The sequence below is a fragment of the Artemia franciscana genome, chromosome 18, assembly GCF_032884065.1.
Source record: "Artemia franciscana chromosome 18, ASM3288406v1, whole genome shotgun sequence".
Taxonomy (NCBI): Eukaryota; Metazoa; Arthropoda; class Branchiopoda; order Anostraca; family Artemiidae; genus Artemia; species Artemia franciscana.
The window spans coordinates 18,850,754-18,874,704 of NC_088880.1; the positions used below are offsets into that span (position 1 = coordinate 18,850,754).

Here is a 23,951-nt window from a genome sequence, read left to right on the forward strand (position 1 = left end):
GGGTGACGGCTCAGAATCATAAAGAGCTCTTGTCGATTAGGTAGAATAAATGAGTTTATCCCAGAGTTACTCTAATAGCAAACATTCCGAATGTCCAGTATTGAGTCATACGAAAACTGCTCGAACTATATTGAGAACTGGGTAGAAATATCTAATGATTGTTTATTTAGTTATAAAGTCCTAATTATTCATATTGGTTATTAGTCAGTACCTAATGACAGAATAGATGTCGCAACTATACATGATAAAACTACATACACATTGGACTAAATTTGAAAATTTAGCTTAAATCTTAGTACAGAAGCTACTCGCCATGCTGGTGCTAAATCTACTTTGAGTATCTTTCAAATAATTAGTATCATTTGGTATAAGTCACTGCACACGACAGAATTACATCAATATTGGACAATTATTTAAAAATTTAGCTAAACTTTTAGTACAGAGGCTACTTGCCGTGCTGGTGCTAAATCTACTTAGAGTATCTTTCAACAACAACAAGGATTTTTTGCCCCTGTTATTGCCATTTCCATTAGTATTGCCTTAGTATTATATATACATATATACTTTAGCTCCTGTGTTAATAGTATTTTTTCTCGACATAAAAAGTGTTGGTATAATAAGAAAGGCATACTTACTCCCGCCGTTTACTCATGCCATTTAACCAAACACTTGGAAAACTTCTATGACTATCTTAGCTCTATGGCTATCTACCTTAGTTCTTCTGCCTTAGGAATGACGCATAGACGGATAATTGATAGACATATCTATTAACAATTGAACGAACATTATTTATACAATCCTAATAAAGGGGGGGGGGGTTAAGGCCAGATTTGCCTCTCACACAATTGGATTATCTGTCTGACGCTATTTTTGACAAATCTGCATGTTATTTTTCCACTTCCAGATAAATTTAATACCTCCAAAATATTTATAAATGCGGTAAAATTCTAGTTAATTGACTTCTTGCTATCTCAGAAAGGGTTTAGGTTAGGAAAGTGAAACTTTCAGGGATGAATCTACAGACTAAAAGTATGTCCTGGGAAGGTATTTTGAAGCAACTACCTCTACTCCTTCTCCCTCTTGAGGGCCTTGACCTTTGATGACCTTTAAAAATGTGTGTGTTATAAAAGTGAAACCTTGCAAAATAGATCTTCTGCTTAATTGAAGTACAACAAAATTGTTTTCAGCTTCATAACTTTACTCAATTCCATTTTATAAGGTTTTTAAGATATGCAACTACATTTCCTAAATTTTGAAAAAAAAAAACATTGATATGGCTCAAAATTCCACTCAAATAACAGGAATTGCATTTTCAAAACTAAAGGCAGAGAAAAAGCAACTAGTAACTGAAAATTAATGTAAAATGTTGTTTTTCAAAATTTCAATAGGTATAGACCTTTGATGGAGGCAAATTTCAGGGCCCTCTAGAGGGAAGAGGAGTGGAGGTGGGTACTTTAAAATACCTTCCCAGGACATACTTTAGCCTGTAGACTCATCCCTGGAAGTTTCATTTTCCTAACCTAAACCCTTGCTGAGATAGCAAGAAGTCAATTAACTAGAATTTTACCATAAATGCTACTAAACTTATGTAAAACCAGCTTATTTAGATCATTTGCGACACCACATCCATGGCAATGACATTCGTAGTTTTTTTTATGGGGGGGTATTATTTTATTTCTACAATAAAATAAAAATAAAACAATAACCAACATTAAGGATATTGTTGTCAATCCTTTGATTACAAGCTATCTGACTCAAATAATTTAGAAGTCTACTTCTATAGCTTTTCCCTCGACACTACATTTGCGTCAGGGAAATATTCCAGGCAATTGTTCGAAATAGGGAGCTCGTTTATAACAGAGGATTTGTGGTAAATTGAAATATAAAGAATTATTGTTATAAATAAAGAAAAAAACTGTGGTAAAGGCATTGAATGGGAGAATTTTTTTTGTTTAATTTGTGTTTAGTGAAAGAAAAGTTGTTTTACGCGTACGCTTCATGTGTGTGTGTGTGTTTTTTTTTTGGCGCTTTTCTGAGTTACGCTCTTTCTGTAAATGACCCTGAATCAAGCTTCGTAGTCAATTACAAAAATTCTCGTTGCTGCCCTTTTCTTCTTTATAGTATAGAATATAATCGGTCTTAATCAAAGGTTTTTTACCTGTGTGAGTCTTGAAATTTATTTTCTCAAATTTACAAATTCTCGACAAAGCTGAAAATATCCGTTTAATTTAATATTTTACAGGTTAGTGACTATAACTATGAAGTTTTGAAGTTTATCTTGGAAGTTCTGTATGAGCGGAAAGATCTGTTGGACCAGCCCAGTAGGACAGAGCAGGCATTAAAACTTCTCCGATTCCTGACCAACTATGTCCGAATCAGGTATTATCTTTGTTCTTTTAATTCGCCTTTTAATCGTTATACTTTTTAAAATTCTTGTTTTTTTTTTTTTTGAATATGTATGATTAGCAGTTATAAATTTTAATTCGTCAGGGATATATTTAAATGTTGTAGGGAAGGTGGAGTAGGTAAAGAAGCAAACACACAAGTCATTTCCACTCCGATTGGAACGTATCGTCAGCAAAAACACCCGAATTAGGTTAAAAAATTGTGTATTCAAGACTACATTGATTAAGATTGTTTTCGGTATAAGCCTTTGGGAATAGGCTATGAACGTTACCACGTTCCGTCAATGTGATACATAAACAATGTGATACGAACCAACTTAGTAGGTTTATCGTGAAAGAGTGGTTTAGGGGAACCGGGTATGTTCTCACTATTTGTAAACCCTAATTACTCTAAATTTTGCAAAATTGTCGGGTTCATCTATAAAAGTTAGCAGAACAGAGGTTTTAAACAATACAGGATGAAATAAGTCTGTGTACCACTTTGGCTGCTTTGATTTTTTCCAAGCTTTGATGGATTTGCAGTAGGCTAGAGGTCGGAAGAGATGATAATACTAGGATAGTCTTAACTTACAAATGTCATATCATCCATGAAATTACAATTACGGATGTTCCATGTCCATAACTGTGTCTTCTGCAATTTTCAGGCTCGCTATTTAAATGCATGCCAAAAGATACTCAAGGATTGAACATATCTGTAAAAGGATTGAAGGGTTTATAGACTAACCTTAACTTATTGTAGATTTGAACGTGGATGAATTAACTTCATTATTCCATTGTTCAATTTTGTTCTACCCTTGGTAGTTCAAGTAATTGTTTCAAATCTAAATAAGGACCTAATCAAAGGATCATGTTAATTAACACACATTTTGCCCCCTATCAATAAAGAAGAAACAGATTTGGAGAGGTGTTTTTAACCAAAGAATCTAGGGAACTGAGTAGAAGTCAATTTTTGGTGCTTTAATAGGGGTATAAAATGAATCAAAGGCTACTAGATGATATTGATTTTTTTTTAGCGGGGGGGGGGGGGGCTACCTTGAGTTTTGACTCATCTGTTTTTCGTCTTCTTCAATGTGGAGTTTCCTAAAAAAATATATATATATATAAATATTTATGCTCCGTTTTCCATTGGGAGTCAAAAAGTCCGTGAACTTGAGACTATGTTACACTTATGTTATATTCTTTATGACCAAGTTTTCAAGTCACATATTGTCAAGCTTCTTTTTTGGAATTTTAGGTCAAATATGCAAACATTCAATCTGATTGTTTAAATAGATATTAATCCAGTCTTAATCCATTTAATCCAGTCTCCTCATCTGAAAAAATTAGGCCGCAGTTTGTGCCCTCGGATGATGTTTCTTGAAATGGTATCTCTTCCATGTGAAGTTTCTTCGTCCCAGAGTTATCACTTGGTCAAACTATAGTGTTAGAATTTCTGGGCCTTCTCCTGGACATATCTAAGTTTGTTTTTTGTTGTTGTTTTTTAAGCATACTTTCATTGCAAGAAGTGTCTTCGTGAAACTAGTGCTTGTGACTGTGATCTCAGGGATTTATTGCATCATATCGTATACACCATATTTTTGCGTGAAATATGTTTTCTTGGACTCTTTAAAAGGTATTACAATACTATTAACATATTGAAAGTAATGATATGCTATTATTTTGGTTATATTGAATTGTATTTACTTCGGCGGAAAAGCTTTGGTCAGAAACTTTATCTTTTACCTCAAGTTGGGAAGCAGACAGTTTTTCCTGCAATATTTTGAAAGAAATGTACCTGCTTCAGGAATCGTCAGGAACTAGGTCTATGGAATTGCTCCAGCCTTTTAATGCACTAATTTTGGCAATGCTATTACCGTCATATGTACTGTTATGATTTGATTAATGAAACTGTGATTGTTGTGTAGAAAAACACAGCAAAAAAAAACTCATCTGTAGCTTCTTATTAAGCTCAAATGCGGTTAATTTTTCAGTTTTTTTGTTGGTTTATGTTTTTTTGAATGAGGAAAGATACAATTGCTTAATACGCCTCATAAATCATCATGGGCTCATTTTCAATTCTTGTTCGGTGCATACCCTCTGGTCCCTCTCATAACGTAGCTTTGTAATTGCAATCAAATGGGGACAATTGAAAGAAAGGGGGCTTGGAGCTAAATTAGAGGCTCGTAAATTTTGGGTTTAGCAAACATCGCTAAAGCCAGTCTTTAAAAAGTAATAAAATAAAAGGATTGAATTATATTTTAATGTATATGCCGTTTAGTGTTAATGCCAAAGGCAAATATTTACATTTTCACATAATTTAGCTAGGATGAATGTGAATGTATAAATTGATGCCTTTTTTGTGCTCTTTCCAAATTCAATAATTGCTTCTGGGGGAAATTACATTTTGAGCCCTTAAAGGGGTTCAAAACAACCCATAATAACCAAAAGCTTAAAAATTTGCTTCTAAAAAAACTGTTTAGTGAAAAAAATTTAGTGAAAAGCTGATTCAGGACTGGTAATTATTATTTTCATTAGTTTTAATAATAGTAAAATGTGACTTTAAAAATAAAGTTGCAGGAATTTTTAAAAAGAGCCTGAAAACATTCGAAAATGACGTCAATGTTATGCTGTGTATTATACACTTGTATTTTAACTTCCCTCATTTCCAAAAAATACTAAAAAAAATAAATAAAATAACTGTAAACTTATCACCGAAGAACGGAGAATGAAGTTTGGTGCCGCCAGTAAGGTGCTCTCTGAACAGCCAGCCTCTTTGGCTAGTGTTGAAAGGCCATTCTGCATGGAGAAGATCCTCTGGAAATTTCTCTGAGCCGATGTTCTGGGGACATTTTGGAGATTCTCTGTACAGAGGATATTATCCCTAACGGACAAAATTAACATGCAAAGCAACTTTTAGTCTTGTATCTTTTTAGGTGGGTTTTTTTAAATATCCCCTCATCTTTCGAATTGTTTGTTTTTTAGATTGAAATATTATTGAAAACAGTTTAATCGAAATGTAGGTGATTAAAAAAATTATGTGGCTAATTATTTAGTTCTAACTGCATGAACATTGGTAAGTTTAATCGCTTGATTCGCCAACTCAAGCAAGTCTTAATATACATCCCTTATAGATACATCATTTATAGAAATAAAAATATTGAAAGTCAGAGCCGAATACCTGCAATTAAGGAATGTTCGAACGATTCTAATGCTTATGGTAGACTGTAGTGAGAGGTTTAAACGAGTTTAATATTGTCAAGGTAACCTAAAGCTTTTTAATAATTTTAGCTTTAAAAATGTATTTTCCTTGCTTTTTAGTCCACCAACTCAACAAGAACGAGAGAACTGGTGCAAAGACTTAAGTGGGTATTCCATGCCCGCCCTGTCTACTTCACGCTTGCCCTTTACTCTGTTAGAATCATCTGCTATCAGGAAAAATGTTCTAAGTAAGTAATTTGTTTTTCGAACATCATATTGATAATAATATGGCTCGGTTCATTTAGGTTGTATCATTTTTAAATTGTTTTTTAAGGAGTATAAGCCGAATTATGGGTGGCAACCTAATTTAAATTTCAGTTTTGCTGATATTCGTAATTCAGTATTTCACCAGTTTTAACTCACAGTCAGTGGTAGAATTACCAAATTGATTAGCTGTATGTAAGTAAGAACTGAAAAAAAAAAACTAATAGGATGAGTTGTCTGATAAAAGAAAGTTTCGGATTTATCATTTTTGTTTTGGGTAAACCAAATGTTCATGTTCAAGTGTATTGTATGTTCAATGTTCAATATATCGAATTTGGTATGTATATTCATACATGTTCAAGTATAGAAGATATGCTCAAATAAACTTTATAAGTTTGGAATTCAAGTATGAAATTTACAAGGCAAAAAAATAACAAAAAAAGTATATAAGTTTCAGTTGGAAAATAAGTAACAATGTGTCATAAGTAATGAAAACTTTAATATTTATTTGATGTTTGCAATGTTGTGTTCAGCTTCGTAGTTATTTTTCAGTTATATTTCTGTTATTTATGTTTTATTCTAAAAAGATTTCAATTCATCTTATTTCAGTAAGAAAAAAGCAAGAGAAAAATAGGAATAGTTTCTGTTTTGCCAAAAAGGGTTTCTTAGCAAGGCAAGAGGAAAAAGACCAATTGAAGCATTTCTTTGTCATACATCAGGATATTTAGCACCTTTGTTTCTATTCTAGGTTTTGCTGTAGGAAAGGGATATGACAGATACCCTGTGGACACTTGTTGTGAAGTGTTTCAGTTCCTTGCTTAAAATCGCTAAACGACACTTGGAGCGATTACATAACAATTAATGATTTCAGGGGGGTGGAATGGATCATTCTCGCCCTCCCAGATTTTGAAAAATATCTTTTAATATCTTGATGAAATATAAAAAAAATGAAAAATGGACTCCTTGCATATTGCCCTCCCTTGCATATTCTTAAGTTGGCGTCACTGACAAGTATTATTAGGTCTTACTTTTCTTCGTTATTATTTCGTTTTTCAAAAAAGATGAACATCTAGTTTATAATGTTTTTCACGTTTTCTTTTAAGCTGGCCTCTTTATAAATTCTTGCTTATTCTTGGTTTTATTCCTCCCATTCTCTTTGACTTTCATCTGGTTTGACTTGGGAACGATCAAATATTTATTATTTGTAGCTCCTGAGCTTTCTCTTCGCACTTGGAAACTGTGGGTCGAAGTGTCCGCCTACTTGAATATGAGTTCAGATGAAATTGCTTTTCTTGCTGGAAAGAATGCGGTAAGTCAAAACTGTTAAAAACAAATTGTGGTAAGTCAAAAAGCATAAGATTATGCAGAAACCATAAGATTATGCAGAATGTTAGTTAATACTCTGTTGAAAGAGCACAACTTAAAAGACGATTATTATAATGATAAATGTGACTTGGAAAAGATGCTTAAAAGTTCCTTTTTGTCGAGTTTGTCTGCAATTCCGTGGTAAACCCTTAAGAGATATCCCCAAAAAGGTTCAATTTTGGTAATTAATATTTTATTGAGTCAGCTAGCTAAAGTTACTTACTAAGGAACTACAGGAGTTTGTCATACTGACAAGGTTAAATATCCTTAAAAAAGAAGTATTTAACGAAATTTTTTTCGTAAATGTTAAGAGGGTAGGGAAAGCTAACAGTACAAATTTTAGGGATGTATCCCTCTTCTACAAATCAGTTTTGAAATCTCAAATGAAGATCATAAGATGTGTCACATGTTTGGAATATTCACAGAAAAAGAAATGGGCTTCAGTTTTTTTTTTTCTTTGAAGAATGCTCCCATAAAAATTTTTGAACACTCAAACTTTGAACTGGATTAGCATTGGCACCATGAAGCCGAGGTTTGTGAACCAAAAACGGTTGCGTTAAAAGATTGAGTAAAAGAAAAAGAATGGTTGAGTAAACGGTTGTAAGTAAACTAAACGGTTGAGTAAAAGAAAAAGAATTGTTTTAGACTATGTTTATTTTATCAAATGTTCTATATAATTCTTCAGCCTTAAGGCGTGTGCAACTGTCCTTTCAGGGGGACGGTAACTTGGTAACGGTAACGGTAACTGGTAACGTAACGGTAATTTTAACGGTAATCCGGGGGACGGTAACTTGTCCTTTCAGGGGTAACTTGGAAATCTCAATAAGTGCTTGAAATTGTCTTGAATGACTAAAATCGCCAAGAATAAGGGGCATTTAGTCTAAGAAATTTGTGTAGAATTTTCATTTACGAACCAGTTTTCATAATTATTTTTTCTTTTTTTTGTAGATTGCAAATGTGCAAAATTTGAAGGGAGTGTGCTTTGAAATTTCAGAGCTATCTCTTCCTTGAAAGTGGATGTATGGGTCTTTAAAAGTTTGGAAATAATTGGACAACTTTTGCTGGTAGGTGCTGCGATGAAAAATAATTGTGAAAATTATTCTCACATGAATTGGTAAGGTCAAAATCCCAAAAAGCAAAAAGTAAAATTGCTCACCTTTCACGAAGATTGTTTGAAATCCTATAACATATTTAGACAGACTTCGTCCTCTAGAAGACCCAGCTAAGATTGTTGCTCGTACTCCCACCCACCTTTGGTTCAAATTCAAACCGCAATGATTAATTGACCCCTCCCACTCTCAGAGGTTGAATTGGATAAAGAACTAGGGTAAAGGCATAAGTAAGACAGTGAATCTTACTTTCCACCAATTATAGTTACTAACAGGAAGCTCCTTCTTTTTGGTGATTAATTCAAAAAGAATAAAATTCTATTTTTAAAGTATTTTCAAAGAAATGTAAAGAGCTAAACGAGAAAAACTAAAACGAGAAGAAATCAAGTCATATAAAAAGTCAAGCTTAAAATGAATAGAATTATATTTAATATTTTCCATTTTACTAATTTTTGGGGCATTAGGGTGAACTTGGCGTAAAGACTTAAATATATAAGTTGCAAGCTCGGATGTAAGTGCCAAGCCTCTTGGGAAGAACAAATCTTTTGGTCCTTCTTGAGCAAACCTATAATTTTTTATTCTGCTTATGCATTGGGGCCCCCTTGGCCCGAGGACTAGCAGGCGCAAGTTTCAAGCCTATTGATAAAGAGTTTTCGGTCTGTTTTCAGGTTCTATTTTTAGGGGACCTGTTGTCCAACCAATTTTTCGAACTTACGAATGAAATTTCCAAGGCGTTTGGAAAAGGGTTTTTCGGCACTTTTTTGTATGAATTTGTCCCGTTGCCCGTGAAGAAACGCGTGTTTGATTGTCACCAGAGGGGCACGGAGGCATATTTATCGAACCAGGCATCATAATAATCAATATATGTATATTTTTTTTTAATTTTCATTAACTTTCTATGCCTCCTTAGGATCGATCTTTCTTGAGTCATGGTAGAAACATATGTTTGTAATACTTATTATCCATGACACTATGACTTAGTTTACGATGGGTAGGGAATAGTGGACGACGGGTCACGATTCTTTTTGTTTTATTGTGTGTTTCTCATTTTATTATGTTCCTCTCTCTCTTTCTCTCTCTCTCGAGAGAAAATAGTGACAGGATCCTGTAAGGATTTTGGCAATATACTCTGTGTCTAAGCTTTCATCACTGTTTCCAAGCATCTCTTACAGAAGCTAGGACCGTTCTTCCCTAGTGTTTGGTTCTTATCTTCTATGCAGGTCATATGAGGAAAAAAAAGTCTATGAAAGCACTAATGCTGCTCAGCAACAGTGTTAATTATCTGCGTGTTTTCTTTTGTTTAATTGTTTTTTGTTTTTTTTTACTGTAAATTTTTTCAGTTAACAAATATATCGTAAGCCTTTTCTGATAGGTTCTTTTTTATAAGTGTATTCTATACCTAATAGTAATTATGTTTCCACAGGTGCCGTTGCTAGCGAACTGTCGAACCTTGGATGAACTGGCAAATGTATTCCCGGATTTTAAGGAGTGTGTTAGCACTATTCAAGACTCGGAACTGTTTCTGGGATGCTTGAACTGGGCCACAAACGAGCTTCCAAAAGGTATTATTCTCGTGTCATATACCTTCAAAATCTAATGAAAAAATAAAAGATATGAAAATTGCTGAGGTATTACTTATATATAAAATAAAGCAAAAAGAAAACGTAAAATAATGCACAAACAAAACAGCAAAGAAATAAAAAAAGAACGAAACGACATTTAAGCAGCCCGAAGCCTAACCGTTTATCTTTGTTTTCTAATTCTTTTTAGATCTCAATTTTTCTCACCACTGGATTGAATTTCAACTTTGGGGATTTATAACACCCTTACATAAAAAGAGCTTAATACTGGAAGATTAAAAGGCAGTTTCTAAGCTTCTTAATGTTCTATGAGTTTTGAGAAGCTGATTTGACGAAATGCGTACTAAATGCTTGTATAAAAATGAAGCTGTTGACAGATCCAGAGCTCTTACTTCAAGCACTCTAAACCGTGCTCTTGAACTAGGAGCAAAATAGAAGAATAATCAATTTTGAAAATTCATGTCTAAGAAGAACCTCAGCAATGGCAGCAGGAGATGACCAAGGATTTATTTCCAAAACTAGTAAGGTTGAAAATCCCCTCAATAAAAAAAAAAAAAAAAAAAAAAAAAAAAAAAAAAAAAAAAAAAAAAAAAAAAAAAAAAAAAAAAATCCGGTTTGGGTACAAAATTATTTCTGGCCAACACTTTTGTTTTGTTTTCTTTGTTTGTTAACAGGAATATCATCTTTGATAAAGATAAACAATCGATGGAAATGGATAAGGAACCGGCCTTTTTTGTAGTACATATAAGACTATATCAAAATCTGTTCTGTGTCTATTGTCCATCTGCAATAAGAAGGTCCACCGTCTGTGACGAGAAACACTCTGGTCTCTCTCTCTATCTCTCTCTCTCTCTCTCTCTCTCTCTCTCTCTCTCTCTCTCTCTCTCTCTCTCTCTCTCTCTCTCTCTCTCTCTCTCTCTCTCTCTCTCTCTCTCTCTCTCTCCTCTCTCTCTCCCTCTCTCCCTCTCCCTCTCTCCCTCTCTCCCTCTCTCCCTCTCCCTCTCTCCCTCTCTCCCTCTCCCTCTCTCCTCTCTCCCTCTCCCTCTCTCCTTCTTCCTCTTGAATTTTTGTGTTCAAGTTCAAAAGTGTAAATAATAGCTTTTCATACCTCAACGATTGGATTTAGATGAGAATTCATGATAAACAACGGATTGAAGACTATCGGATGAAGACAACAATTACCAATGACAAATAGAATTGAGCAAATGCCGAAAATTTTGGCCCTAGCTTCAAAGATGCTTTTTGTCGTATTTTTTAGCCACCTTAAGTTTCCGGAAGGAATTATTCTTCTTTTTTTCCTTTATAGGCTCTGCAAAATTAGCGATGGCTAAATATGCCGTAGAAAGTGAAGAGGCCGTTAGGGGTTGTCAGCTGAGTGATCCTCGGGCCAGATCTCGATACGAAACCGTGAGTCTTCACCTCAAGTGTTTTCTTTTGTCTTTTTTTTTTTACGAAATGATTGTATAAACTAGACTATAAGTAGAACAGCACATTTTATAATTTGGATTATGTGTTCTCAATCTGGCTTTTCAGTCGAAAATGCTTTTTGCCTCTTATCTTACAAAGAATTATGAAGAATGACATTGACTGCGAGTAAGTTCATCGTACCAATAAGATATCCAAAAAAGTTTAGCAGGACATCGACTCGAGCTAATTTTCAAATTTTGCTACGCCACTGTCGATGTCGAAAGGTCAACTGTCGCTAATTTTCATTCTTGTCATTTGATAAAGCCCTGAATCCGTAATACATAACTTTTCCTAAAAATAATTAGTTTAAATTTTAAGCTAAAGCCTAAAGCTAATTTCAATGGTTTCAGAAAATTAGAAGTCATAATCAGAGTTTTACTATATTATCATAAAAACTTAAAAAAAAAAAACTCTTTTGCATGCTGACCAATGGTCTGCGTTGCGCAGGTACCGATCTTCTGAGTCAATGCCTTCGGCCTATAGTTCAATGCGTGGTTGTCCGCGTGGTTAGTCCGACGCTTCCCGTTTTTCGCCCCAAATTTCTCTGGGCACCCATTTAGAGCTGGTTCGACTTTGGTTGAGCTTTCAGAGTCACACCTTTGACCTCCGTTCCAATCCAAATAACTAGCAACACCAGGAGTCGAACCCCTGGCCTCAGGATCTTAACTAGGGGTTCATTTTTCATTATTATCATGCTTAACGTAAAATACCTTCATGTATTTCTTTGATTTTACTCTAGGTTGACACAAAACAAAAATGAACGATCATCAATATATGGGAATCGTATCACTAATGAGTGTTTCACCATCAAAATAGCTTACCCTAACATCTGCAGCTTACGCTCTTTTAATGATGCTGATGAAAACTAGCGTGGTTTTCTTATGTTACGAGAATTAGATATTTACAAGAAGCGCTATTTTTAACGTTACTATCTTAATGAAATTTTTTTAGCTCACGATATTTTGACGTTGGGAAACTCTTTAATGAATAATTCTAATTGTCATTATCTTCAGATAAGATTGTGTATTTTATAACTATGGCTGTTGCTTAAAAGTATCCGATTAACGATTCACATGACTGTTGCTGTTGCAAGGAAAAAAACGTGGGAAAATACGCTCTAGTACAGGGCTTTTTCAACTTTTTTATATAGCGACCCCCCTTCAAGCTTAGGAAATTTTAAACGACCCCCTCCTCCATATAATGAAATATATATTAACCGTAGATGTAGATGTAATATCGCACTATTTTAAAATGTGAATAAAATAAGGATTAAAGAATACGTACCCATTCATTTCACATATATATAATTGGAAACGTTGACAGGATATCGGTCGTAATAAAACACAATAAATAAAATAACATAAAACTATATCTATATATTCAATAGAAAAAATAGACTTTTGTAACAATTTTTTAATAAAAACATATTATTAACATCAAACAATATTAATATGACGGATGTGAATATTATTTTTACACAAATAATTAAATCTAGGCTCAATTTGAGTTAGTGCAGATCGTAATAAATTTTCAACGTTTATTAAAGTTGAACGGTATTTTGATTTTATGTAAGTTAATGTGGAAAAGGCTGATTCACATAAATAAGCTGTACAAAATGGCAGTAATTTGTTCATTGCCATTTCCGATAGTAGGGGATATTCTGATTTGATTTCTATCCAAGATTCATGCAAAGGCACTTGAGAAAATCTGAGTCGCAAGATAGTATCACTTGTTAATTCGGCAAATTTTTCTTGTGCTTTTAAGTTTAAAAAATTAATTTCTTCCATTTCAATTGGAAATGGATTGCAAATCCATTGTTGTGTGTCGATATCATTGGGAAAATACCTGTGCATGTAAACTTCCATATCCTTCAAATGATTAACTATAATTTTTGTTATAGGAGTATCTTTTTTTGAAATATTGTTACTAATTATATACTCGTCAGTAAATGGAAACATTTCGAGCGATCCACTTTCCACTCTGTTCTTCCATATAAGAATTTTTTTAACAAAGGCCTCAAGTTTATTTTTTAACATAAACATATAAACGCAGACTCCCTACATTGATAAATTCATATCATTGATTTTATCAAAAATATCTACCAAATAACATAGCTTGAGAAGCCATAAATTATCGTGAAAATAATCGGCCAAATTTGGCCGATTATTTGGCCAAACTCAATGCACAAAGTTTTAAACAATCGACTATTAAATGCTCGACTTTTAATAAAGTTAATGATTATGACTGCATCAAAAAAACACAGGGTTTAATTCTGGTGCAATTTTTTTTAACAACAAGTGCCTCTCGGTGAATCATACAATGTGTAAATGTAATATGATCATTTTCAGCTTTAACAAATGCTGTAAAACCAAGATCTTGTCCGGTCATTGCTGCAGCACCGTCCGTGCACAAACCAACACAATTTTTCCAATTTAATCCTTTTTTTTTCAAAAAACTCATTTACTTTTTTATATATATCTTTTCCACGAGTATGACCTTCCAGAGGACAACAAAACAGTATATCTTCATGAATGCTTCCCTCATAAATATATCTTACAAAAAGTAACAACTGTGCCATTTGTGAAATGTCTGTCGACTCGTCCAGTTGTATTGCAAACTTTGAGCTGTCTTTAAGCCTTATAAGAAGCTGTTGAAATTGATCATTGCTAATGTCTGAAATTCTTTTGGACACAGTGTCATTTGATAATGGAATTTTACTAATTTCAGCAGCATACTATTTTCCATGAACAATTTCAGACATTCTTATAGCTGCAGGTAGTAAAAGTTGCTCTCCAATAGTAAAAGGCTTTTTCGTTTTTGCTATCAAATACGAAACTTCATACGAAGCCAATAGATATTTATCATTCAAAGTAATATACTTCTCCAAAGTGTTCTTTTCTTCATTTGATGTTTGCAAAAGATGCTCAAAATATTCTATTGGCTTTTTTGATAAAGTTGCATGTTTAGTATACAAATGTCGTTGCAGTTTTGACGGTTTCATGCTTTCTGCAGCCAAAACTTCTTTGCAAATTAAGCACACTGGTTGTTCTTCATTGTTGTGAGAAGAGCAAGTGAAGCCATACTGCAAATATGATTCGTCAAATATCATTCGTCGACGTGGCAGACTTATTAGTTTGAATTTTAATTAGCCATTTATCCATGATAGTTAAATAATGATAAATAATTAAACAAAATGTAGTTGAACTTGAACGTAATAATTAAAAACACCAACTGAAAATTACACAGTAAATACACACATTTCACTACGAAGACAAAGCTGAGTCCAAACTGAAGTACAAACAGTATGTGTAAGCTGTAAGGCGACGCGGCGTCTGGGTACTTATAATCACTAAGTTATCTTGCAAACACTGACGCCGGCGGCCAGACATCAATGTCGAAGGTTCAGTTGAAAATCGAGGAGCGCGTTGTATTTATTAGTTTAAATGCTACTTCCATATTTTCATTTATAGGTCCTACATAATAGTTTTGCATTGCCACTTCTTTAAAAAAAAAGTTATAATAAAACTACAATAGTATTTTGTATGATTTTTATTTGTATTTATATTTGTACGTAGTGTGTATACTGATTTTAAAATTTTATTTATAATGATTGAAAAGTATCAGATCTTTGCGACCCCCTTTCAGTAGTCTCGCGACCCCCCTGGGGGTCGAGAAGCCCTGCTCTAGTACACTACAGTCCTGCTTACACTCTAGTGTACGTGTAAGTTGCAATCTACTATGGATTGAATTGTCCCAGGATCATTTGATTTTTTTCATCTGTCATCAGGGCCGGGTTTAAAGCTTTGACGCTTCTAAGCCCAAGCGTTTTTGTCGTTCTATTTCTGCGAGGTTTTCGGGAAAATCTCCAAAAATTCGGGTATAGTGGAAGTCCTGAAAATAACGCAGTTGATGAACCAAAAGTAATGAAAGAGAGAGGTGATACCGAACTCTCAGCTGCCATTCTTAGGAGACATCTGACAATTTATAAGTGGTCACAGAATTCCTATATTGTTTTAAATAAACTTTTCTGTGGATAGGCTGCGCGGTGATGGAATACTCCTGGCACTTTGGCGGTAACAGTCCAATTTTTGTTAAGAAAAAAATCATTGAGCGGTAATTTATTGCGCCCCCTGTGCGTCCCTCGATCCGGGCCTAGTGGGCCTATTGGTAAATCCGGGTATGTCTATCATAGTAAAAATTGGCCACAGTTAGATAAATAGAACAATAATTCGTTCAAGCAATGATTGAAACAAGGGTACTTTGCCCGATGACTGCGGCAAACAGCGGTAGTTTTTGGAATGACGGACAAAAATCCAAGTTGTAACTTACATGACGGTTTCTTTTGCTAGGAAAAAAATAGTGGGGGAAAATGCCTAGCTACCCGGCCAATACTTGGCAAAAGTATTTCTTTTATCTAATACTTAATGTGAATTAAAAGTAAAAGGAAATATGATTAAATAATGTTGCTGAGTACTGATAGATGGTGTTGGTTTGTTTATTTTCATACTTCTGTCTTCATACCTTTTGTCTCCCATACCTTTTGGACTGTATGGACATCTTTGCATTTTAATTTTTTTTTTCTTTGACTTCATACTTTAAGGACTTTAAATCAGGGTTGGGGTATTTGGCTGAAAATTCCCCACTTTGTTAGAGTCATTTTTTAAGCATCTTTATCTCTATTTATGATATTGATAATTCAATTTTGCATGTTTCCTGTCTCCAATTTAATTTGTATAATTTTTGTAGGTTGTTCGTCACTATCGGTTGCTGGCAGCTGAAGATATACTGGATAGATATGGATACTTGACTGCTGAAACGCAAGCCATTCGTTTAGACCCTAAAGCTTTAATAGCATCCATTTTTAACACGTCTACTGCAAGAAGCAAGATCTTGGCCTTGAGAGAACACGGTAATTATAACAGTTATGAACCTAAAATTTTGACCTCGAAATTCTTTTGAAAGCATTTTGCATTTCATTTGTGAGCTATGTAAAAGCCAAGTAGATTATCGTCGCTTTTAAACTGTTTTGATATTTTAAAGTCCGTTCACTTGATTGACGATCGGGCCCGCGAAATTCCCAAAAAGTAAAGACTGATATCGCCAAAGTAACCAATAGATTTTATTTGTCCGATAAGTCTAATTAGCAAATTATATTTGTTTAAGGCTTATATGTACTTAAACATTTAAGAACATTCTCCATACTCACCTGTATAAGCTATGAGTGCCTCATCCTTTTATAATTTACTTATTTTAAAAACGGATATTAACTAAAATTAACAGTAATAGTATTAAGCCTGGCTTATTTGAACTGACTAAAAGAAGATAGAAAACTAAAGAAGAAGAAGAAGATAAAAAACAATCGACCCTAATCGTAGTTCTCGAGAGTCACGAATTGTAATCGATTAGAAGATCGATGATTAGATCGAAGTTAGCTTTACAATGTTTTTCTTCTTCTTTTTTAAACCAACAATTGTCTATAAACGAGATATGGGTGAATATATATAAAAAAAAATCATTACATAAAGCAGTATGCTATCAGGGCTATTTATCTACGTAATTACCTAGGTGATTGAGGTATTTATCATATCAGTAAACAGGCTTTGTAATACCATTTTCGTAAAATGTTGCAGCCAAAGATTGGAAGCAAATTGTGAAGGTTTCTTTGAGCTCCTTGTCAGCATGGAAGTGTCCCCATCCCAGCCATTTCTTCAATTCTGAGGAGAAGTAGTAATTGCTCGATGCTGATTCGGGATTTTGTGATGAGTGTCCGAAAATGTCTCATTTAAATTTCTCAAGGAACTCTAACTCCTACGAACAGAACATGAAACAGAACAATTTCAGAAGTCAGCATGCCTCTTCTTTTTTGAGCAATTCTCGTAGGCGTAGTTAATATTGTTCTCGGCTTTATCAACTCAACAAACAATTCATATTTTTGGTACAAAAATATACGCCTAACCTTGTGGCTGATGACGTTTATCAATCTTTTTTACGTTTATTGATTTTTTTTTAGAGAATTTGTGTGCAGCCCTTGTTGTGCGTAACCTTACATGCTGTCAGGTTGTCAACTTGCGCTGTCATTGTTGTCAATTTGGAAGCATCGCTTCCAAGCTGATGGGGACAAAGTTGCGACGAGGCACTGAGTAATTTCTATCCTATACCTGAACTGACGATATGACTTGGTGGGCATCATATCTAACCTAACGAGAACCTCAAGAAAAAGTCAGAACTCACTTCAGATTCTTGGGTGTGGCGTATTTTGAAGAGTATATGACAAAGCTGGTTCACAGATATGGTAAACGCTTCAATGCGTGCTGAGAAGTAAGGTTGACTGTGCATTAATTTTGGGAATAAAGCCAATTTTGTTTTTACCCGTATTTCCTTTATAGACCATTTCGTGCAAATTTACGACTATTGTTGATTTCTCTAGTGCATATTTGTATGTTATAACGGTTTATGTATTTCAGCAGGTTTACAATCCTGCCAAAACTTATTTCGTAACCTGTAAAGTTTTTAACGATAAAAAAGAAAATAGTGTGTGTTTCCAATGAGCACTGACATGTGAAAGACAATAACGTCTTCACTTTTTACTCTTCCCGACTTGTGCTATTGCCAGAAATGTAAAGTGCAGCCAAATATTTGGTACTTGATACAGTCTTATATATTTTATCCAATGCCACATTTATGGTCTTTAAAGGACCTATGGTTTAGAGAAATAAAAATGAATTAAGATATGAGGTTCCTTTTATATGAAGATTTCACTTGAACATGCCAAAACATCAAGCCCAAATAATAAGTCGTATCCGCTGATTCTTATATTTTCTTCATAGACTCAAATCCAACCAATATACATTTATTAGAAATAAAAATTCAATAATCACCACCTGTTTTGTGAAGTAGAAAAAATGAATGTGTTTTATCTTTTTTTCACATTTGTAAACCACACAAAAATAACAACACCGTATTTTGAAAGTTACTATAAATAGATTAAACCTCAGGGTAACAGGGGCTACAGTTTATAAACTCAGTTAAATGAGAGCCATGATTGTAATTCGATAAGGCTCTACACAAGAGGTTTGCACCAAGATCCCCCCCCCCCACCATCACCAAAATCCCATGTAAGAGAATGTCACTTAAAGCAACATTCTGTGACAAATTGCTCTAAGTATTTTTCGACCTTTTCTTTCTAGAGTTGAATAAAGCCATCGATGATATTTGTCAACTTTTTGAGCTTGATTCATTCAATGCACGGTGTGAGCTTCTCGTTGATTGGTTGAGTTATAATTCTGCTGGAGATGGTGTTGACCTTGATGAGACATTTGTGCCAATGAAAATTACAAAAATTGAGAGTGGTACTCAATCGAATTGTGGCATATCCAGGTAAATATTCTTAAGGTTTGAACACAAATTTTATTCCCAATTGGGTAAAAAATTTTCAAAATTAAACCCTTGTTAACATTGGAATACTTAGATAAAATTCCACAGTCATAATTATTCCTGTACCTGCCGTTGAACGATATAAATCAGTTGATGTGGTTTTGGATGCCACTTTTATGCCCATGGCTTGTTGGATGAACAAATAAATCATTTGATGTGGTTTTGGATGCAACTTTAATGCCCATGGTTTGTTGGACCATACTTCATCAATAGCTATCGTTTTGTCGCTTGATGCAGAGGCTGCAGGGTGACTCTGCTGACTCATCATAAGGTGTGAGGTAAAGTATTACTGGTTCTTGCATTGGTTAACTCTCTAAAAATTTTCGGAATACAATGCCCTCTTGTTAGTTTAAAATTGTCAAGATGCCTTCTCCTTGTTTCAATCCTTTGGTATAAAAAAATTATTTGAATGAGCATGCAAACTAAAAATATATCAGTATTAATAAAAATGAACATTTTTAATGCTACAAGCTTACGAACTATTGAGCAATGCCTTAGCTCTTTTGTACAGAATTTTACCGTCTTCTTAACCATTGGCTTCATTTTGAAATTACTTTAATTGATTTTTTTTGCCATGAAATGAAAGTTTTAATTTGTAATTATTGTTTTTGTATGGATTGTCATTTTAGCTTTAAAATATTATAGCTAAGAAGAATATTTACTTTAATCTTATTTATTTCAGAGCCTCCTGAAAAATTATGCTCGCGTCTTAGTTCCCCACAAATCGTCATTTCAGGAAACTGGCACACATAAGGAGCAAATAATATAGGGGAATGACTTTTACCAATGGGGCAGAATATCTATTTAGCGTTATATTGTCGTTAACCTGATTGGTTTGAATAATGTTAACACTGAATTAAAAGCGAAAGATATATGTGTAGGTATTTTCAGTATATTTCAGGTCGGAAACAACTAAAATTAGGCTTATAATTGAGAACCAATGCTATTCCAAGATCTGATGCAATCCGATCCATCGCAATACGGTGCAAAAAGTCCAGTTGATTTTGCCGTTCATTTAGCATTAACAATTTTTATGTGATATCAGCATTAGCCGTATGATTTATGTTGATGATGTCCTTTCAGTTAATTGATCCGATAGTCTTCTGATGCTGGAAGGAGGCTACGATGATTATCTCGTTTGCGAGTTCTATTAAAACTACTAATTTTTTATTTTTTTTCGAAGGAGAGAGAGATATTTATTATTCTAAAAAATAGCATTAGTAATAACTACATCCCCAAGGATTACAAATCTTGTCCGAGAGGGTGGCAAAAATACGCTAAAATAATATAGGAGTAACTAAATAATTACTATTAGTGAATAATAAAAATGGCTTTAGTGCATACGGCCATATCTCACCTAATCGAAGTCGAATTAATCTTTGAGTGCTATGACGCCTTTTTTCAGGACAAAGCTAAAAGTCTAATGATCTCATTTCTAATTTTAACCTTGGTTCCTTAGGTCCTTGTTTTTATCGTGATTTCTTTTTCCTCTATGTTGTGTTTTTAGTCTTAGGATTGCAACGCTGTTTCGCTGTAGCGTTGTCGTTCCCCGCTGATTTTTTTTTTTATTAGTGATAAACAGTTATACTACATTTCCCGTGGCCAGACTGTACATGACTAGCATGTGGATATCCTTCATGCACAGGGCATCTAAGCTGTATATAAATATAAAGGTTACTTTAGCAGTGTCAGGCGTACTTTCCCATGAAGAAAATATGCATGCAAATTCCGTAAAATAGCGGTATTCTTAAAGTATTCAAAATCTTGCAAAGTATTCTTCTTCATCTTGTAAGGTATAAAGTATGCTTTTAAGAGTGTTCTATGTTTCAGTCTGAAAGAATTCTACGTTCTTTATTTGCGACTGTTCATATTTGTAAATAGTGTATAGCGGTTGTTCTTTGCTGAATTGTTTTCCTTTAATTAATTCGTGAGCTGATTATTTTGCAAACTTTTAGTATTGTTTTCATTATAAAAGAATAAAGGTTTTCCTTTTTCTGAATATATTTCAGCCTTTTTAGTAATTTGCCTTTGAGTACAGACCTTGAGTATTAATTAAATCTAGCTTTGCGAATTTTGACCTTAATTTTAAGCCTAAAGCCTAATTTCCATGTCGTTATTTTTGGTTCTATTTTCTTTCTTTTTTTCCACATAGCAGTGGTTTAATTTCGTCGAAATTTCGCCCAATCAAGTGAAAATGACAGTGAAAACTGTCATTTTTGCTTGCTTAAGTAGGTTTATCTTAGTTTTGAAAAGATTTTTTGAGAAACTAAATTTCAGCTGGGGGTTCGGAAAACATGGGTCTGGGGAGGAGGCGAACCGAGGTCTGGTACGGGCAGTTCCCTTCCCCCTTCCCTATAGCAAATTACGCCCCTGCCACAAAGTTTAAAAATAAATCTAAAGATACGTTGAAGAGACTTGGCTCTATTTATAATATAATATGTCTTGGTTATTGGGAAGGGGAGGGAAAAATTAAGGTTATGTCATCCTAGTATAGTTTTTGCTGAAGATGCTTAAAAGCTTTCCTGAAGCTTGTCAAAGAGTATCTTATCTTTACCTCCAAAGAAAGGTAACACACGGTGTTACTGTGTTGAGAGCGGGGAGTTTTAAAGATCATGTTTTCTCTGAATTTTTCCTTTGGCTGCGATTTTGATCATTTGAAACATTTAAAGGCAAATTAATTTGATCAATCTTATGTTGAAGAATACTACCAGAATGACATAATAATTTTGTGTTCAAGTTCGTCTTTCTTATTTTCCTGTTACAAAAACACAGGCATCTGACATGTATGATCGTAGAAATTTGATGCAAGTAATCAATTACAAATAAAAGTCTGTTTTTCTAGCTTTTTTTTGTCAAAGAGTCTTGGCGCTTTTTAAAAATTTTTATTTAAGAAATAATTTTATGCTGAAGAATATGAACGATAAGGATCGTCAGAGAATCGTTTTTTTCTCTCTTTTAGTTTTATAATAATAAAGTTAAAAATCCTATATTAAAACCAGAACTAATCAATTTTTTCCTTATGATAGTTTAAATTGGCCTAAGTTCAGGAATTACCCTAAACATTATGTCTTTTCACCTGGGCTTGTACATTAATGCGAATAATTTCGTAACGCTAATAGTAATTAAGTTTGCGTGAAGAAGTATACTCCTTTAATGCATGAACTAATAATTCGATATAATCTGACCTGGTGTTATCTTTACTTTTTAGCGTCATGAATTTAATTATTGGAGGCCCCTTGATGGAATATATGAAGTTCTTTTACAATTTTATCACGAGCACAGACGTAGCCTTTGACGCTCAGTTTAAACTAAACGCTCTTAAAGTCCTTCTTATAGCTTCAAGTGAACAAACATTACAAGAACTTGGAACTACGTTTGATGAGCTCAGGTATCATTTTCTTTCCTGTTTCTTCAAATTTATATGTTTATATTTTCTTTTCGCCAAAAAAAAGAAAATTGTACCTCAATATTTCAAAAGCTTGACCCTTCAAAACTAAAAAGAGTACGTATGCTAAATTTATCGGTGAATTAATTTATATATACCATATATAGTGGTGATTGAACCCAAAGGGCGTATCTCACAAAGCATCGTCCAAAAATAAGCTACTTTGTCTTAAGATCCCTCTAAGGGATTTTCAATCCCTTGTTCTAAAGGTGTATATACTTCTCATTGCGAAGTTCCGTCTTCAATATAACGTTGAGTTTCCCTCTGTGGCGGCTGGGACCTCAATTTTTGACTATGGAAAATAGTTTCGATCGTTGTAGGTTTTTTGAAAGATGGAAAAAAACTCCTGAGCAGGGTGGGATGAAATGGGGGAGGAATGGTTGCCAGTGTTTGGCCCTTAACAGACTTAGGGCTGTAGCAATTTTGTAGAATTAGCAGTAGAATTCATTTTATAGTATGGAGGGGATGGCTGCAGGGACAGTAAACATTTCAGTATGTCTAGCTCAAAACCTGCCATCATGTCATATTTAGCTAGTAAGTCCTTATGCAAGACTATTCTCACAAAAATCTTGGAAGCTTTACTTTTGCTCTCATTTGAAATTATGAAATACCTTTCGGTTTTGGTCACAATGATATGGCAAGCAGCTTTCATTCAGCGGCGTCTATTCGCGAATACTTAGGGAGAGGGGCAAAATGTATTTTCCAAAATCTTGGTGTGGAAGGGGTGTGTGTAAATTTATCATTTTGTCTACTGAAAATACCTCCAAAAGGCATTTTTAATGGAAAACCCCTAAAAACAATTTAATCTAGAGGGGTACAAAACATCAAAAGGGAATAGCCTCTCTGTACCTCCCCCCTTCTTCCAATCATCGTCACTGCTTTGATGATTAATTTATGGCGTCTGTGAAACGACTAGATGTTTCCCTTCAGAATTCAATATCACTATTCGCTAATGGGTGTGTACACATTTGTTGCGAACTATGCACAGTATATGAAGCCATCAGTATTAAAGTTTGTCAATTCCAGAAAAGCGAATTTCTTTATATAGGTTCCCAAATATTGCTGTCTAAAAATTTAATATATCGACTTCTGCTTCTAGTGTTGTAAGTAAGTAAGTAAGTATGACGGCACTAGACCCTCAAGGTCTGAACCGGCAGTGCCGATCTCTGTTTCGTGGCCATTCTGCCAGAAAGTGCAATGGAGGGGGGGCAGCCATCCTGTGCTTTCGCACACCCTTCCTGCTTACCTTCCTCAGATTTCTCCAGTTACCCATTTAGAGCTAGGTCGACTCTGGCTCAGCTTACAGAGTCACGCCACTGACTCCGCCCAAATTAAATAACTGGCCACGACAGGATCGAACCCGTGCCCCTTGGACAAAGAATTCTCTATCCAGCGCGCTTCTAGTGTTGCAGTGTCAATAATACACTTCAGACCGACTTGCTAGGATACGTCTTACATTTTTTGTCGTACAATAAACAAAACAAACAGTAAACAAAAAAGCATTTTGAATCGCATTTGCTATGAAAGTAAATCAAGTACTTTGAAAAAGCTTTAGTAACTGCTAAAATATCTCACAGGCATTGTACAAGTAAGGAGTTGTACTTAAAATTATTGAACATGAACTAATTTGAGGTATTCGTGATTTAATAATTGTTAAGTGAACTTCACCCATTTTAAAACTAAAATCTATGCATATAAAACAATT

At 34.3% G+C, this 23,951-nt stretch overlaps 1 protein-coding gene across 2 annotated transcripts in view; it reads left to right on the forward strand.

Annotated features, from left to right (window-relative positions):
• Positions 1–23,951, forward strand: part of LOC136038707 (kinetochore-associated protein 1-like) — a 284,373-nt gene that overhangs the window by 195,755 nt on the left and 64,667 nt on the right. For both annotated transcript variants that reach the window (XM_065722029.1, XM_065722028.1), the window contains exons 26-33: positions 2,243–2,379; positions 5,703–5,830; positions 7,055–7,155; positions 9,744–9,882; positions 11,207–11,307; positions 16,114–16,276; positions 18,555–18,744; positions 22,010–22,189. In XM_065722029.1, the coding sequence (XP_065578101.1) occupies positions 2,243–2,379; positions 5,703–5,830; positions 7,055–7,155; positions 9,744–9,882; positions 11,207–11,307; positions 16,114–16,276; positions 18,555–18,744; positions 22,010–22,189 (1,139 nt within the window). The remainder of the gene's footprint in view (positions 1–2,242; positions 2,380–5,702; positions 5,831–7,054; positions 7,156–9,743; positions 9,883–11,206; positions 11,308–16,113; positions 16,277–18,554; positions 18,745–22,009; positions 22,190–23,951) is intronic.